Source organism: Rissa tridactyla, chromosome 2 (genome assembly GCF_028500815.1).
Source record: "Rissa tridactyla isolate bRisTri1 chromosome 2, bRisTri1.patW.cur.20221130, whole genome shotgun sequence".
In the NCBI taxonomy this organism is placed as follows: domain Eukaryota; kingdom Metazoa; phylum Chordata; class Aves; order Charadriiformes; family Laridae; genus Rissa; species Rissa tridactyla.
In genome coordinates, this window is record NC_071467.1 from 132,480,327 (window position 1) to 132,498,026 (window position 17,700).

The window sequence follows — 17,700 nt, forward strand, 5'->3', positions numbered from 1 at the left end:
CACAACAGATTTTTCTCACACTCTCTTTTGAACAACTGGATTTTAACACATCAGGACACACGCGGGTAGAAAATGGCACTGCAAGGGAGAAGCCGAGTTCAAATGGAACAGCGTGATAGGAGGGAGAAAAAAAAAATCAGGCTCTTTAACAGCAGCAAAAAATGGGTAATAGAACTAAGAAAAGTGGTCAGTAACAGCTTCATATCCAATACCACACCCTGTTTACAAAAATAGCAGCAATAGTTACAGCAGAAGAGTATCTGCATGCATTCCACCAGACCATCCTCAAGGAAAGAATCAGTTAAGTTACATCCTATGTCTACCCATTTATTTTTCATACTATAAGCACACTTCCCAAAAACATTAGCAACTTCACCTGTATATGGATACAGAAGAAGCCTCCAGAAGGATAACAAGTTATCATATGAAGACAGCTCCATGGTCTGCATGACTACTATGCACGAGGCAGAGGAAACATGCTCACAGACAGCTAACAGAACAGCCGACAACTGTTAGGATCACACCCTAGCTTGCTTTAGAATCGTCTAGGTTGGAAGGGACATTTCAGATCATCTAATCCAACCATCAACTTAACACTGACGAAAACCACCACTAAACCACATCCCTCAGCACCATGTCTAGCCATCTTTTAAATACCTCCAGGGATGACAATTCCACCACTTCCCTGGGCAGCCTGTTACAACGCTTGATAATCCTTTTGGTGTAGAAATTTTTTCTAATATCCAATCTAAACCTCTCCTGGCACAACTTGAGGCCATTTCCTCTTGTCCTATGGTTTGTTACTTGGGAGAAGAGATCCCCACCTTGCTACAACCTCCTTTCAGGTAGTTCTAGACAGTGATACAGTCTCCCCTCAGACTCCTTTTCTCCAGGCTAAACAACCCCAGCTCCCTCAGCTGCACCTCAGAAGACTTGCGCTCTAGATCCCTCATCAGCTTTGTTACCCTTCTCTGGACGCACTCCAGCACATCAATGTCTTTTCTGCAGCAAGGAGCCCAAAACTGAACACAGTATTCGAGATGGGGCCCCACCAGTGCTGAGTGCAGAGGTATGATCACTTCCCTAGTCCTGCTCACCACACTAGTCCCGATACAGGCCAGGATGCTGTTGGCCTTCTTGGCCACCTGGGCACACTGCTGGCTCATATTCAGCCAGCTGCTGACCAACACTCCCAAGTCCTTTCCAGCCAGGCAGCTCTCCAGCCACTCTTCCCCAAGGCTGTCACGTTGTATGGGGTTGTTGTGACCCAAGTGCAGGACCCGACACTTGGCCTTGTTGAACCCCATACCACTGGCCTTGGCCCATCGATCCAGCCTGTCCACATCCCTCTGCAAAGCCTTTCTACCCTCAAAAGTAACTTATGTGTATGCCCACACTCTCAGCCCTCCTTTTAACAAATGCAGTGTTAGCACTTGGAAAGCATGGAGCTGACCAACTGTTTATTTCAGTCCTAGCCAGTTGGACCGAGCTGTGGCTGAAGCTGCTTGAATTTGTCTGTAGCTCAGACCAACAACAGTTCTTACTGGACGGTATGAAACTTAAGTCAGAAGAGATGTGTGATGCAGAACAGAGGTTTGCAATACACAGCCTCAGTGAGAGGGGCATTAGCTCGCAAGCTCCTGTTCTTCTGAGACACATTGGAAAAATACTTGTTTCTCTAGAAGAGCACAGAATGACCTCCTTCAGCTCTATGAAATTGCAGCCAAGGTTCTCCCTGTTATTTGGTAAAAACTTATTTCTGTTTTCCTACTTGGGAAAACTATTTTGATCTTCTAGCTCCTAATACAAGAGAGGACCATCAACACACTTAAGCTAAAGCACAGAATTCACTTAACACACCTAGGAGCATTCAGTACCCCTTCAAATATTTTCAAAAAACTATTAAAATTTCACTGCAGTACAACCATCTAGAAGATGCTTAATGCCTACCACCTAGTGGATTAACACAGCATAACCTTAAAACATACACCAAAAAAAAACCCCACAAAATATAAATGCCCTGTACAACTACACACCACAACTTCCCTCTGTCTGAAGGAGCAGGAACCACACAGGGCCTCCAGTAACAGAAAGCCATGAAATGCTACCCATCCAATATCTTTTCTACTTAGACACCAATCCGCATGTCAGACTAGAATCAAAAAATAAGTGTATCAAAACATTTTTTTGAATGGCATTGAAAAATAATTCCACTAGAAAGTGAGTAATTAATTCCATGAAAATGTGAATGCTTCAATTTATTAATGCTGTTCCAATCTTAGACAAAATTACATGCAGCCTGTAATCATGACAAGCTGTCAAACTATTGCCAACCTTTTTCCCTTCTCCACAAACACTTTCACAGTCAAAACAAAAAAAATTTAATATTTCTGAAGAAGAAAAGACACTGTTTCTAACAGCAAAGGCCAGAAGCACCAGCTTGGTGTTTCTACTGGTAAAGTCCTCCTCAAAAGTTCTTACTGCCTCTGCAGTAAGGCTATTTCGCCATCTAGTTCACCACTTTCTGTTGTTAGGCTGGCTGGGAGGGAGAGAGACTCTTGGTATAAACACGTGCTTCTGTAGCATTTCACTCTCACCTTAAAAAAAAAAAAGCTTAAAACATTTTAGACTTTGCTACACTGGTCCAAACTATACAGCCACCTTAACGGAAAAGGCTAGGACAGTGTCTAATCCAACCATAAAATTCAATGCAGTTATCCTGCAAATTGCAGTGACTTTTTAATTGTAGGTTCTCTCATTAACACCTGCCTCCTAATAAATATTCTGTGCTTTATGAAGTCTTGTTAATCACCAAACACAGTACCATAAGAGAAAAGCTGTTGCTCAAATCCAGGATCTAGGTAATTTGCCTCTAGAAACAAACCATCAAGGAGACCTAAGTAACACTGAGAACTACAGGTGTCAAATGTACAACTTAACTCAGAAGTGTTATCTAAAGCTTCATCTGCTGCTGTCGAGGTCTCCAACTATATAACATTTAACATTAAGAAACACAGGTTTCTCCACAGGTTCTCAGTGTTTCGGAATCAATACCAATTAAAGCAGCCTCCTTACCTGTAATGTTCTTGAGCGCTCAGAGAGGGGCAGTTGATCCACTTCCAAAATTAATTCTTCCACTGATGAATACAAGTTCTGCTGCACCTCATCTCTCTTGGCAATCAATTCATCTATTTCATCCTACGCAGAAGAAAAAGCAAGTCACCCAAATGCCACACATGCAGGAAGTGATACAAAAAAGCATTAATCCCTCAAAGTATGATTAGTAAAATACATGCCTGACTAGGAATGAGTGAAAAAGCAAATTTTGTTTTTAACCTCTACTCCTACGACATGACCACCTTGCACAAATACAACATTCTTTACAGTGCAAAAATATGACTACATTATCAGACAACTAAAGAAACAGTTTCTGCATGACTGCTGATAACAGTAGGAATTCCTAATTGCTACTGTAAACATAAAATGTCCTCATTGCCCTGCAGAAATAGGAAAATATATATGAACATGGAAGACCAAACTGCAGCTTTACAGACTTGCTGTAAAGATTTGGAAAATCTAGTGTGGAAAGCAATGAATAAAGAAACAGAAACCAATAGAAGAGTTAACCATGACACTAATCCCAGTTTCACACGGAGCCAAAGAACAGTTGAATGAACACTTCCTACTAACAAGTAATATATAATATGAATATATCTGTAATATAAATATGTCTACACAAACACGGGTTCTCAGTGTTTTTAAATTTGATTTACCAAGTGAAAGCTTAGAAATTGACTTAATTAGGAGTTTGTATCCACAGAAGATAGACTAGAAACCTTTTCCCTGTAACAAGCAAGGGCAGAACGAGATCCAGTGGTTGGAAATTGAAAGATGGACAACTTGAACTAAAAATAAAATCCCAAACTGCAGCATACACTGCTTTGGAACATCGATTAGCAATTGAACAGATGTTGTAATTTAGCCAGACATTAGTGGGCTGGATAATAAAAATCAGTGGATTAAGTTCTACTATAGGTGAACACAACATATTGCTTCAGCACTTAAAAACATGAAACAACAACAACAGAAAGATTTAATAGGCACTTCTGCACTTTTTAGGCATCTCTGGTGACCAAAAACACATCCAATTTTTACAGACTTCCTGCTGTTTTTCCTGCATAAGACAGGAGCTAGTTTGTAAAAGAATACTGTAACACACTGCATGAAAAGTGTTCTTTATGACAAGGGGTCTTTATTCCTTTTTAAGACAAGATTTCTGCGGAATATTACTTCAAAAACTAGAGCAGTAGAGACTTAATGTAGCAGAAAATTCAACCAGGCAACCAAACTCCAATTAATAACCGTTCAAGCACTAGAGTAAATTTAACAGTCTACACATGACGAAGTGATAATCCAGGAACTCAACAGACAGCTCAGGAGCCACGAGACAAGTCTCCTTCCAATGTCTGCCATTTAATCGCATACATTCAACAGTTCATGGATCAGATAATGCCTGTGAAATAACAATAAATTCAGAGCGCATTAAGTACACAGGCAGTATCTTAATAGTCTGCTTTACAAAGATGTAAGTATATGGGATAGCTAAAACTTATCTCTGGCACCAGCACCCTCATTAAGCTTCTCTATTTATGCCACCCTTACCCACTTTTTTTAATGAGCAATGAGTTCCCCTTTTTTAAACACTGGTGTGATTATTTTTCCATCCTTCCCACTAAAAATGATGAATATGTACACTACAGTCTCTAATAAGTTTCTAACTCAAAATCATAAATTAAGCAACACATCCTTACAACACTAGCTACAATGTCTGAAAAGCCAGAATTTGTATTACACCCTATTGCTGTGAGTATCTGCCTACATTGCAATCACAGTAACTTGTAATTATCCCTCTTTTTTCATCTGTAAAGCTGCCATCCTCTCAGTCACATTTCATAGGAGAGCTAGTTAAGCGACCAGCACCACTACCTTCCTATTTGGACACAGAATTTACATCAAATTCTACAATTAGTTTTGAATATATTTTTAAGCATTACCACTACAGAAGAATCACCTTTGTTATTTTCATACACACCATGCCCCAGTACTACTTCAGTTCACTCCTTATCTTCTTATGTTTCCAAGATATACGTTACATAAATACCTTATTAAGAAGAAATGCTCCAGTGGCCCACCTTCATTTTTGGGACAGTATCCAGGACAGACCCAGTTAAACCAGCATATACCAACTATGGAAGCTTAAAATTAAATAATGCCATTTACTTTGCACTCAAACTTATTGGGTTTACTCACACCTGTGATATCTGTTTAAGATGCATTAAGTTTCCCCAAAGCAAGACAAGATGTTCACTCCCAAGGGCGTACAAACAAATGAGGTTTGTGACAGTGAGAGAGGGCACCAGCACTCTAGGGAGGTTAAAGGAAGAGCACATTGCTTAGGCAACTGAATAGCAAGATTTAACTTAGTAAATCCAATTTTGACAGATAGTGTAATAAATAAAATCATGTTTGTTAATCAAATCAGGCTTTCTTAAAGGCTGGTGAAAAATTACAATGTTTCGACTCTTCACATACTTAAATTGCAGGCATCCGGTGTGCTACCTGGTGCCTTTGACACCTCAAGGCCTAAATCACAGGCATCCGGTGTGCTATCTGGTGTGCTTTGACACCTCAATGCCTAAATCACAGACATCTGGTGTGCTTTAACACTTCAAAGGGAAGAGCTAAGTTGTGCGATAAGCTGAAAAGAGTCACCCCAAGGACACCGATAAAGATGAGGAGCCTTCAGCCTCACGACCACCAGGAGGTGGGACAAGACCGACCCCCTAGCAACACGTCGCTCAGACACAGAATATACCAGGATTGACACATATATGGGAACCAGAAGAGTATATAATCAGCTACTTTCGGGAAGTGGGTGTGCGCCGTTGGCGGAGCAAAGACTCCCCGGCCGCCCAGCGCTGTTTTGCTTGCTGCCGCTTGCTTAATAAACTAATTTGATTAATTGGACTGGTTCCTGTCAATTATTGGGCCACAATCTATAACACTAGGTTGACAGATTAAGCAAACAGAGTTAAACAGTCTGTTACAGTTTAATAGCCAGCTATTTCATCCATCTGTTTGGGATCACTGGGCATCCTGCACACTGGATTTACACGTACCTCATATTAACCGAGCAAAAAAAGCTTGTGACATCAACATACTCAGTTGCACTATTAAAAATATTTGTTAGCCTATCTACAGCCAGTATCATTTAAGTAGGGATGACAGGCAGAATAACAAGCACACCCTTTCACTGTGTGCATCCTGGACACTTCCTGTATTTGAAAATACAGTAGACAAGATTCTGTGGCACATTACAGCACATAAAATAGGTATTTAAAAATCAAAATGATTCTCAGGGGAGAAAAAAAGATAAGGCACTACACTGCGCATTAAAACAGGACAACCTTTTGGTACCATAGCTCTAGCATGATGCAACCAAAACTTTTGTTCTTTACCTTTCACCTACCAAAGTCTTCAAAATACTTAAGACAAATTCCAGAAGAGTCATGAGATGTCCTGCTTCCAGCTGCTACCACTTCATCTTGAAAAGTAAATTAATTCTTCAGGGAGCTCTACAATTCCACACACATTCCCACTTGCATACCCTTTGCAGCACTCATGCACTCTAGAGGATACCTGACATCTACACATTGTCTTTATTTTTCCCCGTTTAAAATATCAGTGACACTACCATGACAACTTCCCCTCTTCAGATAGCAGGATTTTTTTTTTTTTTTTTTTTTTTTTTTTTTTTTTTTACAACCGCGCACTCTTGAAAAGTCGTAAGATTTCACTTCACCATTCATTTACACCTAAGCTTAAGCAACCAGCAACAATGTCAGAATGGGCAGGGGGGGACAGGAGGTGGTGTTGATTTTGGAACAAAAATAATTTTCAAGCCACATGTCAACACAAAACAGAGGGCTACACAAACACATGTGGAGCTGCCAGAAGCAGCATAGTGCTGCAAGCTCATTTCAACAGTATTTCAAATATTTTGGCAGTGTAACACACTACAATGCATCATGCAGGCATGACTTCATTGTTAGCCATTCACAACTGAAACAGGTGTCAACATCCAGACTGTCTAACGTACTCCAATAAATTAGTACATCAGAAAAACCTCAAGGACTCTTCAAGAATGGAACCTTTTTTCATGGTGTTTCTCATGGAAGAATGCTGCTTGCTGGGGTTTGCAGCTCAGAAAAAACCCAACAGCGCAAAAACCCAACAGCGCAAAAACCCAACAGCGCAAAAACCCAACAGCGCAAAAACCCAACAGCGCAAAAACCCAACAGCGCAAAAACCCAACAGCGCACACACACTACTACATGAATGAAACCAAAGCAATCACCACCTCTATTAAAAAAAACACTTTGAGATTCCCCAGTCACACCACCATATGTGCATCTGTCCCAACTCTTCTCCACGTTAAGGGTCTTCTTTCCCTCTATACCTGGCCGTACTGAGTTAAGGCAAAACTAGACAAGGGGGGCAAAAACAAATTCTAAGATGGCTTTGCAGCAAATGGAGAACAACTTGTCTGCTGTTATTCAAGAAGGCTTACAGGCCCACCTGAGCTCAGCCATCCTATGTAATGTCCAGAAAATTGCAACTGCTACTATTTCACATGTGATCAGGAATTCACTCAAGGAAAGTTAAAGCTTATGCAAGTGGATTCCTAAGCAGCCCTGGCTCCTGGGTACCTCTCAGTCTAGCTATTCTTCTACACACTGCTCCCCTATACAAGATGCAACACTAAAATGTCATCTGCTTATTAATGTTTATCTTAATGTTGTAAAGTTTAAACATTTGATTGTCTTTTCTTTATTAAAAACTATTTATTTTCACCTACAGCAATCAAATGTATGCCATGCCATAGATATTTTAATACTTTTTTAAATACTTTTCCCTGCACAAGCAGCAACAGAGCTTACTTGGGTTCTCCTCATGGCTCGTTATTTTCTAGTCCATTTCATAAGCTGCTAAATTCAGTGTAACACAGCAACACTTCTTAAGTAAACACATTAAAAATGTTATACTTGAAAATGGTCACAACACATGTGCCGTCATTCTCCCAGATGCACAACTACCATCCCTTCCCTCCTGTACCACAATGCCTGCCACAGACCAGGGAACCTTCCCGTTCCCAAAAGCAGTATCGCTGCACACGAGGTCGCAGTAGACAACCATCCTTACCAACACTGCCATGCCTCTGTCCCCAGGCAGGCTTTTTCAGATCTGTGGTTGCAGAGAAGTTACACTAGGTGGCAGCTTTCCTCTATACAAGTCCATCTTTCTATAGAGGCGTACTTGCATACCCCTCTACCTACACCTCCCCAACAACAAGAGAAGCACATACCAAGTAGTGGCATGCTGCTTTAACAAAAGGTTTTAAATACAGATACTGCAGCTGCACAGCTGAAGCGGTTTCTAACTCTTACAGAACAGAAACATTTTAGCTATCATGTTCTAACTTCCTTATGCTTCTGTACAAAATCAAGGGCGTCAAAAAGTCTAACACAAAAAATAACGCTTCACAATAATAAAATTCACAAAAAAAATAAACATCAGTTGTGGCAAAGGCAGCAAAGCCTCCAACGTTATCTAGTAAAGGACAGATGTTTCCACGCTGTGCTCATGCTATTCAGCTACGCTTATAAGACTAAATACTCTGTCAATAACTGTTAAAGTATAGCTCTTGAGAAAAAAAATAATTCCAACCTACCACATTTCTGCATAGCCGAATTCTCTCTTGAGCCAAGTCATACTCCGTCCAAATCTTCTGCAATTTCTCCAATGAACACGGAACAGTGAGACATCCTTCTGTAACTACTATTATGGATTCTGAGAGCTGCTCCCTAAAACGACTGTTCTTATTTGTCTGTCTAAGTTGTAAGGAGGAAATAACATTTTACCAGTTGTTTTTTTTTTCCCCCAGAACTTAAACAGTTTAAAAATCAATGTTATTCAGACCCCTTAGAACATACGAATTTTGAGATAGCACCTGCCGCGTTAATGACCTACTTTCTTTCAAAACGTAGCAGCAGCAATTTTTCTCATTCAGCTGTTAAATCTTTTTTTGACGAAGGACCAAGAATACATTCATTACATCTAAGTATTGATGAGGCTGTACATGGAAATTCACTCCTGCTTTTAATTTCCTTTTTGTCCTATTTCCTCTCTTGGTATTTTTTTTTGTTACTCATCTTTCATGAACACAAACACCAATATATATATTCCTTCTTAAAGGAGCTGATGGTCATTTCTATTTCAAGTCTTCTTCCCACTGAAGTTTTGTCCCGTCTTTTTTAAAAGTTTTAAATGAGACTTTAAAACTTCTAGTTTTAAACTAGAAGGGAAATTTGGGCTAAAAAGAAATACGCCTCTCTCAGCAACACGGACACCCAAAGAACTCCAACTGCCCAGGTGCTTTTAACAACTAGCTGCATTTACTAATTAGCATCCTCCTTGAAGATGGAATTGAAAGCTCTTCTTGCAAAAGCTATGGTAAGGGAACAGAAGTGAATCAAAGTAATCTAATAAACACTGAGAAGCAGGCAAAGCAAATTCCAATGTAAGCTTCCAAAAAGCTCAGGTTTCAGCCTTGCTTTTGGGAAGTACTCCCCTCTGTATACAACACTACATTTTTCTTAAAAAAATAACAAAACAAAACTTTTGGGAAATAAAAAAGCATACATGACTTCAAGAGATAAACAGGGCAATGATATGTGGTACTATTTTAGAAAAAAAATACATACCTAACTTCTTTCAATGCCTTCACCTTAGCAGCCAAATTTCTCATTTTTGTTCCAATGTAATTATGCAGAGTTTCCTCAAAATTTCTAGCAGTTTTCATGGATGCTTCCTTCTCGCTCTGAATTATTTATCATTTTCGGAGCAGTGTTTCAACAAAGAGAGGCAAAGATAGATCAATATTCACAACAGACAGAGTTACTAAGATGCAGACCATAATTTAGACTTTTGAAAACTAGAGGCCAACACACACACGTGCACACACATACACAGAGCTGGCCCTCCTCTAAACACTTAACAAAATGCCTAGAAAGACATACAAACCAATGAGAATAATTTTATTTTCTTTAATAGCTTCTTAAAGGTTAATGGTTCACTTCCTTCCCCTCATTTCAGTAGTGATGTATTCAATTGTATTTCTTCAATTACTCCCCATTTGCTAACAAGTCTTCAGACAACGTGGTATTTTTTTCTTTCCTTGCTGAAACATTCAGGGAAATGTAAGTCCAGGACCTCATTAAACTCCTTTCTCTTATCACTACCACAACTCAAAGGGGTGCAGCAAGACAAGAGCTCTTGCGGTACGTACAACCATCCTGACCTTCCTACAAGGAATATTTTCAAGACAAAATAAACAAGGAATATCTTCAAGACAAAATAAGGAATATTCTTGACCCAAAACAAGCCTGTACACCACATCAGGCTATATTCCTCAAGGGGCAACCTAAATTTAAAAGCTCTTGCTCTCATACAACAGAGATGCTTTTATAAATTCCACTTCAAGTAATGAAACACAGTCTTTAAAAGTTGTGAGCCTTTCAGACTCGCTACGTATTGTGTTTAAAAAAAATAAAAATCAAACACAGAACGGTTTAAATAGTTTTGTATTTGCAGATGGGCATGATGTCTCATGACTGCAGGGTGTTTAAGTACCCCTCAAAGCCACCACCACGCATCACCCTTCTAAAACAAGTCATTGCCTACCACAGTGGTTTTAGCAGGGAGCAAATTATTTTCTTACTTAAAAGGAACACCCCCAACCCTTTCTTTTAAAGCAGTTTACTTGCATTCAACACAAAAAGTAATTAAAACTTGCAGAAAACAGGTTTTTTTTAAAGAAATCATCAGACTATAGATAAGAAATGCTTCTAAGAATTCCTTGCATTCAAGTATTTTCTCTTAGCTGCAGACAGGTATTCAGTTGCTTGTTAATTCAGTTTGCATAGAAGTGTACAAACATTGTATCTTCAGTTGATGGAGAATCTGTGCACTGACAGGTTTGTACATGTAGAAACACAGGTGTTCTAGGTAGAGGTAACTGAATAGCACAGCTGGTTATGAGTAGTTTTATTCCACAAGAAAGAAAAAGGAAACAGCTGTGCACAAGTTCAAGTTTGGAGGTGTCAAAGGGATTTACACAACAGTAGCTTTTCCTTTTGTATATGTAGAGATAAGAGTTTGCACAACGTTTTTCTGAATTCATGCAAATATAACATTTTTTCACACAATCTCTTCTTACCACTGCTGTTTATCACACTTAAAACCATTTGCAGCATTTTTAAGCCTATCAGTAACTATTACTAAGTACTGTGCTTCTCAGATAGCGCTAGGAACTTCCCCTGGAAAGACATATAAGCATCATTTCTATTAAGCAGCAATTGAGGAAATAATTTTTATCCAGTTCTAATATCCCACAGCTGCTGTGATTCTGTGATGCTTAGGAATTTTCAGCCCCACACACAGAAAGCTGTTTTTCCCCTTAAGTGAGCGGAAAAAAAGGCAAAGATTACATCCTTATACACAAAGCACATTTTTAATCACAAAGTGCAACGTTCATACTGAACACCTACATCCAAACCAGCAGCTGCATCATCAAGCGCGGTAGCAAGCCAGTACACACACCAAGGGGAGCTAGGGTCCAACCTGGACTGCAAAATGTCTGCTGACGCACACTGACAGCACCTCCCTGCACCAGGGCAAGACAAGTCGTCACTCAACCAGTTTAATCCTTCTGTATTCCAAACAGCAGCACACAGCTGAACCACAGTATGATGAAACAGTAAGACAGAAGCATTGTCAGGAACACTTGCAATGAGGAGAGATGCATCCTCTTCGTATTTCCACATACCTGAAGTTCACGCTTCAGCTGCTGAACCTTCAGTTCTAGTTCCTTCTGCGTCTGCAAGAGATTTATGTTCTCCCTTCTGAGAACTTCATTATCTTCAGACAGTTTCTGATCTGGTCTTATTTGTGCGAACCTGGTGTCTGGCACTGAGGTAGAAGCTAGCATTTTTTCCCTTTTAAAATTAATGAAGAGGAATTAATTAAAAAAAAAAGAAACCCAACAAAACACAATGTGCATTCTTTCATGCTATTGTAATTTCAGTAATGACTACAGAACACCACATCAAAAAGTCTACAGAAGCACCTACACAATCATGCTTTACTTCTTCAATCTGTATCCCTCTCCACACCACTCTTTACAAAGACTGTTGCACAACATGGAGGAAAAAAATACATCATTTGAAGAAAAACTTGATATGTTTTCACTGTCACTAACTCAAAAGTCTTTCACGTCCAAAAAACATCTTACGATACCACAGTGCAGACCCAGAAAAGCCAAAGACCACTGTAATTCAGATCTTCTACCTACTAAATAAGACAAAGCACTTCCAGGTTAGTGTTTTGGAACTACACCCTAATAGTTATTTTTATAACGAAGAGTGATGTGAAGCCATCTGTCTCAGAGTACTGTGACAGTACTGTACGGTATTAAAGCTCCACTAGACCTCACATCAACTTCATCCTCACCTGCATGGCTTTGGTTACATCTTAGCTTCTTTCTTTCTCAATTTCCTTCGCAGGCATACCACCCCAAAAATGCCCGTGATGTGCAAGAAGTTAAAGGACACCAGAACACACAGAAATGAAACAGACGATCCACTAGCTGCCAGCTACTCAGGCCAGTCAGGAGAGCTTTGTACAAAAAAGTATCTCAACTGCATGCCACAACAAAAAAAAAAGCTATTTCTTCTTTAAAATCAGATTCACAGCATATCTCCAACTCAGAAAACAGGGCAGATCAGAGTATCAAAATAATTCAGGATGAGGCACTTTACTATAAATTTAGACTTTTTTGAAGAGCACCTCTCATATTAGTATTTGTTAACAGCATAGACTTGCCTAAATGATCTAATTGTAAAACAGATTTGGATACCATGCTAGTATGTGGAAGGGCACGCCTTCAGGTGATTCATTAAAATGTTCTAGAAGCTCAAATTATGGAACATTAGCAAATCCTAAACAAGTTTTTTTGGAGAACATTCCTTCTTACACCATCTCAATTTTCTGAATGCCAAGTACCATCTTTCCCACCCACAAACATTTTTCTCAGCAGCCTGTTGCCATGGCAATCCTAGCAACTGTAGGAAAAGTCTCTTTAAAAAGATTTCTGACAACAACTGTAAATGCCAACTTACCACTACCTCTTGTCTATGTAATTACAAGTTGCAGAGACACCGTTGTCCCCTAAAGCTTTCCCTCTAAAACTATGATTGCTGGCTTTATTTCTTATAAGCACACATTGTTACATTCCTAGACAAATAAATCATCAAAATATGTTTGTCCTGATACATAAGGGTACTTTTACACTCTACGTTTGTGCCCAGTGAGTTTTTAATGGAGGTAAATAAATAGGGGATAGCTACAAAAAGTCTTAAGGACAAGCCAATGGAAATTACAGAGATGCTAAAACAAACATTATTGCATTGCCTATCACTGCAAAATGTGCTACAGGCCTGATGTCCTGCAACCTCTGCTTTCAACTAAGCCTTATGGTATCTCCTCCTCTGCTTACTAGCTGCTACCTCTTGCTGCTTTTTCAACATCTTGCAGGAGGAAGAACAAGCTATCCAACCAGCAACACCACTAGTGAACAGGTTTTTTAGAGATTTATGTCCCAATTCCCCTCACCACAGCCTGCACAAATACACACACACAGACTCACATATACTTCCCCTCCACGGAGTACCAGTATTACTTGATGCAGGACAGACAGAAACTGAACTTTGTATTTTAGACACTCGCTTCCCCCTCCATCTTCTCATATACCCACATCCCAGCAAGTAAGCTAATTAGATCATGCAATACATCACACACAAAGTTTTCTGTGACATCCCCGCTGCCTTACTTTGGGGCAAACACAGAGTTTCCGGTAAAATTCTGAGTCCTTGTGCTGGCAGCTACTTGGTCACAGCGCCTTCTTGGGATGCTGTACAGTGCATGTGCAGACCTGTTTACCCCCAGTGGAACTGAAACTTTTATCTTCCTATGCTGATTTTGCATTTCATCTGCTTTTCTTTCTTCTGCATCTTTAGTATTTCCTGGAGATGTGCATTTTTCAGCAAACCCTGCCTTGACCACCTCTTTTCCAATATCTATTTTTTCATATTCTGCCTGGGCAATAATGGTACCATCTTCATGCTTGCCTTTGTGACGTATTTTTATTTCTTTTTCAAAAACTAGGCTGCTCAAGAACTTCTTCCCCTGTAAAATAAAAATACACTTAAGTTGCATACTGTACACTCTGAATACTTTTAGCTGAAATCAGCCACCTTTCTTCTAAGAAAAAGAGGACATGTTTAAGACCAAAACCCAAAGAGCTGCACAGGCAAAGCTTATGCTTAACACATTTATTCTGAAACAATGCTGTGTCTGTACAACTCTAACTGTACTTGATCTAATCACTGTCAATGCCAGACTAGACTTCAACACCAATAGTTCTCCCTCAATGTTCAGCTTTGCAGAATTCAGTATCATTTATAAGCAGAAGTCCAAAGTCTCATCAACTCTCAACAGAAGTTGGCAACTGGGTTATACAAGTCTTTTAGAGGATACTAGACCAACTATTTAACACTATTATATAAAATAATATTAAAAAATACTTGAATTATTACCTTGTTTAACAGCCTTTCAGTAAGTGGTCCAGAAGTTGAAACAGAACGTAGCGACAAATGAATTATGATGTGTATCTACCTTATGGAAATCTACCTTACTAAAACTACTCATTTAGAAATCAGGAAATGCGAGAATTGTCAGCTATCAGTTTCATCAGTAACATCAAAGAAAAACAGCTCTGGAAGACTGGGGAATGCACTCAAGACATCTGGGAGAAAGTTATCTTTTATTAACAGGATCTTTTTTTCTTTTTGCACCACCACTTCTGAAAACAAGCTGGTTTTGCTGAAAGTTAAGAACGGAAGGGGTGGGCGCAGAAAAGCTACACAGAGCAAGCAAATAAAGCTTTACCTCAAGAAACAAGAGCTGTTTTTAAAAAACAAATACACACCAAAAAAACCCCACAACCACCCCACACAAACAAAACAAAACCCCAGACAATTGAGAATGGAGATTTTCACCTGTCTTAAGTAATTAATCACATTAAGAATGCCAGTAGGACCACAGGGACGAGACCATACACAAGGGGTCTCCATATCTCCCCTAAATGATAAAGGCATAGACAAGGCAAGCAGGACAGCCGCTTCCTGCCTCCTCCCCCAGCAACTGCTGCTCCCAAGCCACCAGCTGGTGAAGCACAGGCAGTGCCAGTGACAAGCCTTGAAGAAGCATGCCATTAAGACTGCAAAACAAATGGTGTCCCTGAAAGGGAGACTGCCACTAGTAAAACTCGACGAACAGTCACCAGTGCCACTCAAGAGGGCTCAAAGCTTTTACCAGTCCTGTTGGCATCAGCTCCTGAGCCTTTAACAGTCATGGCCAGCCAGGGATGAAAGGGTTCCTACTACCACTCACATTCACCTGCCATTCCCTCTCTTGATCAAAAGTTTGTACAGTATCTAGGCACATGACATTTGAGGAGCTTACAGACAGAAGTGAATTTATGGCAAGTTCTGTGACTTAAGGGGGGTATTTTTCTCTCTGAAGGGAAAGAAACAGAGGTACTTTGTTTCCTCAGTGACGGAAATAACTCGGGTCAGTCAGAAATAGACCTGAGGCTCTGAAGATGGCAAAAGTATACTCCAAAAATCACCTCCCAGCACAATCTGAACCATTTTTGACAAAACCATTTTAGTTTCTAGAGTACGTTCAGGCCAACAGATCACACAGTCCTTCCCAGCATGCCCAGCCTTCACAGTTAAACATCCAGTTCTTAGAAGACTCCTCCTGGTGACATTGTGCTGATATTTGGCAGCATCTGTTACAGATCCTAACATCTAAATGCTTGAAAATCTGTTACTCACCTCATCAAACATGTTTAAGTTCTGATCAGTTGGTATCTGCAGTCCCCAGAGCCTGTACTTCTTGGCAACGCTTGGACATTGCAAGTTTGGTGGAATTTCAACTATGTCTGATCTATTCAGAACCTCAGAATTTCCATAGTCAATGTACAGTACCTGACACTGCAACAATAATATAAAACACAAATAAACAGAAGTTACACAAACCTTCTACAGAAATATGCACTGATGACTACTAGAATATAAGTATTTTAACGCACATGCACGTTGCAGAGACCAGAATCGTCCGTACTGAGACTAGACACCCTTCAGAGGAAGGAGCAGAGTTAGAGAAGTCTCTTACGTTGGCACCTGTGTAAAAGCTTAGCAGCAAACTTTAAGTAACAAAACAGATCTTTGCTGGCATATTTTTTCCCCCCTCTAACGGCTACAATTAAGAAGCAATATAGAAGACTTTCTTCAATGGACAGATACGCAACCTAATGTTTCCATGCCAACCATCCTGTCTAGAAATTATAATTTTAAACAGGAACTACTAGCCTCCTGTACCAGTCACCTAATGATGATTAACAACTCTTTCAGGTCATTTGCATCACTGCTAACACGTCACACAAGGCTGCCATTTCCACCACTCAGAAGTGAAATTAAATTGCTTAACAACATTAACTACCACTTGTGAATCTCTTGATAAAGAGATACGATGCTTTGCATTTTGCAAGCATGTCATGTTTTGCTAGTCTTTTCATCAGCATTTTTCAAAATTTCATGTCACCTGAATTTGTGTCCCATGTGTCTATTCACTCTTTTTAAATACAATCACACACCAAGTTTCAAAAAGAGAGAGTTGCATTTTTTCCTATCATCCTGCATGTAGAACTGGTACACAATTAAAGACTTTAAAAAAAATTGTTCCTGCCTTTTCACTGCTGATCACTTGCTGTACCATACATCTGTACCAACATCCATCTTCAGAAAAACACCCACCATAAATCTGGAAATTTGGAAAAAAAGATCAAGAATAGCATTCTGAAAATATAAGCGTATCTCAAAATGGTATATGTAATACATTACAAATCTTATTTTCACACTATCCTATAATTATCACAACAGCATGAAAACAAAATAATGCATTTGACATCCTATCTCTCATAACAATCTATGCTAATGCTTCAAAAACGTAATACTCTTACTCCAAAACCAAAATTTTGCAACTAGAAAAGCACCAGCATTTTACACAGCACACTCTCATGCCTTTGCTGTTAATGTGTTGCTACAACATTTTATTGACACTGACAGCTTAGTAAGCTTGACAAAGGAACAGGCCAGTCCCACCACAAACATGCTGCGCTGGCTATTGTTGCATTTTCTTTCTTTTCAAGGGGAACGTAGGTCATTTACCTGTACACGCGAACAGTTCAGACAAATCATTTTATTTACACCTTACTTTGTGGTAATCCATCAGTAGTTCACACACAAAAACAGAAGTTGCCATCACTCTTCGTATGCTTGTCATAGAACTGCTATTAAATGTGTCCTTGTTAATTCCTTAAGAGTACTTGGTTCAGTGCATTTAACATTACAGGTTTTTGCTCCATCTCAAGAAGTATGGAAAATCTTACAAAGA

At 39.6% G+C, this 17,700-nt stretch overlaps 1 protein-coding gene across 1 annotated transcript in view; it reads right to left on the bottom strand.

Moving 5' to 3' along the window:
• STK31 (serine/threonine kinase 31) overlaps positions 1-17,700 on the bottom strand; it is a 41,271-nt gene that overhangs the window by 21,488 nt on the left and 2,083 nt on the right. Inside the window, exons 4-10 of the mRNA XM_054191575.1 lie at positions 16,993-17,067; positions 16,080-16,238; positions 14,009-14,364; positions 11,948-12,116; positions 9,821-9,940; positions 8,792-8,947; positions 3,076-3,198 (exon numbers count right to left, since the gene is read on the bottom strand). Of these exons, the coding sequence (XP_054047550.1) occupies positions 3,076-3,198; positions 8,792-8,947; positions 9,821-9,940; positions 11,948-12,116; positions 14,009-14,364; positions 16,080-16,238; positions 16,993-17,067 (1,158 nt within the window). The remainder of the gene's footprint in view (positions 1-3,075; positions 3,199-8,791; positions 8,948-9,820; positions 9,941-11,947; positions 12,117-14,008; positions 14,365-16,079; positions 16,239-16,992; positions 17,068-17,700) is intronic.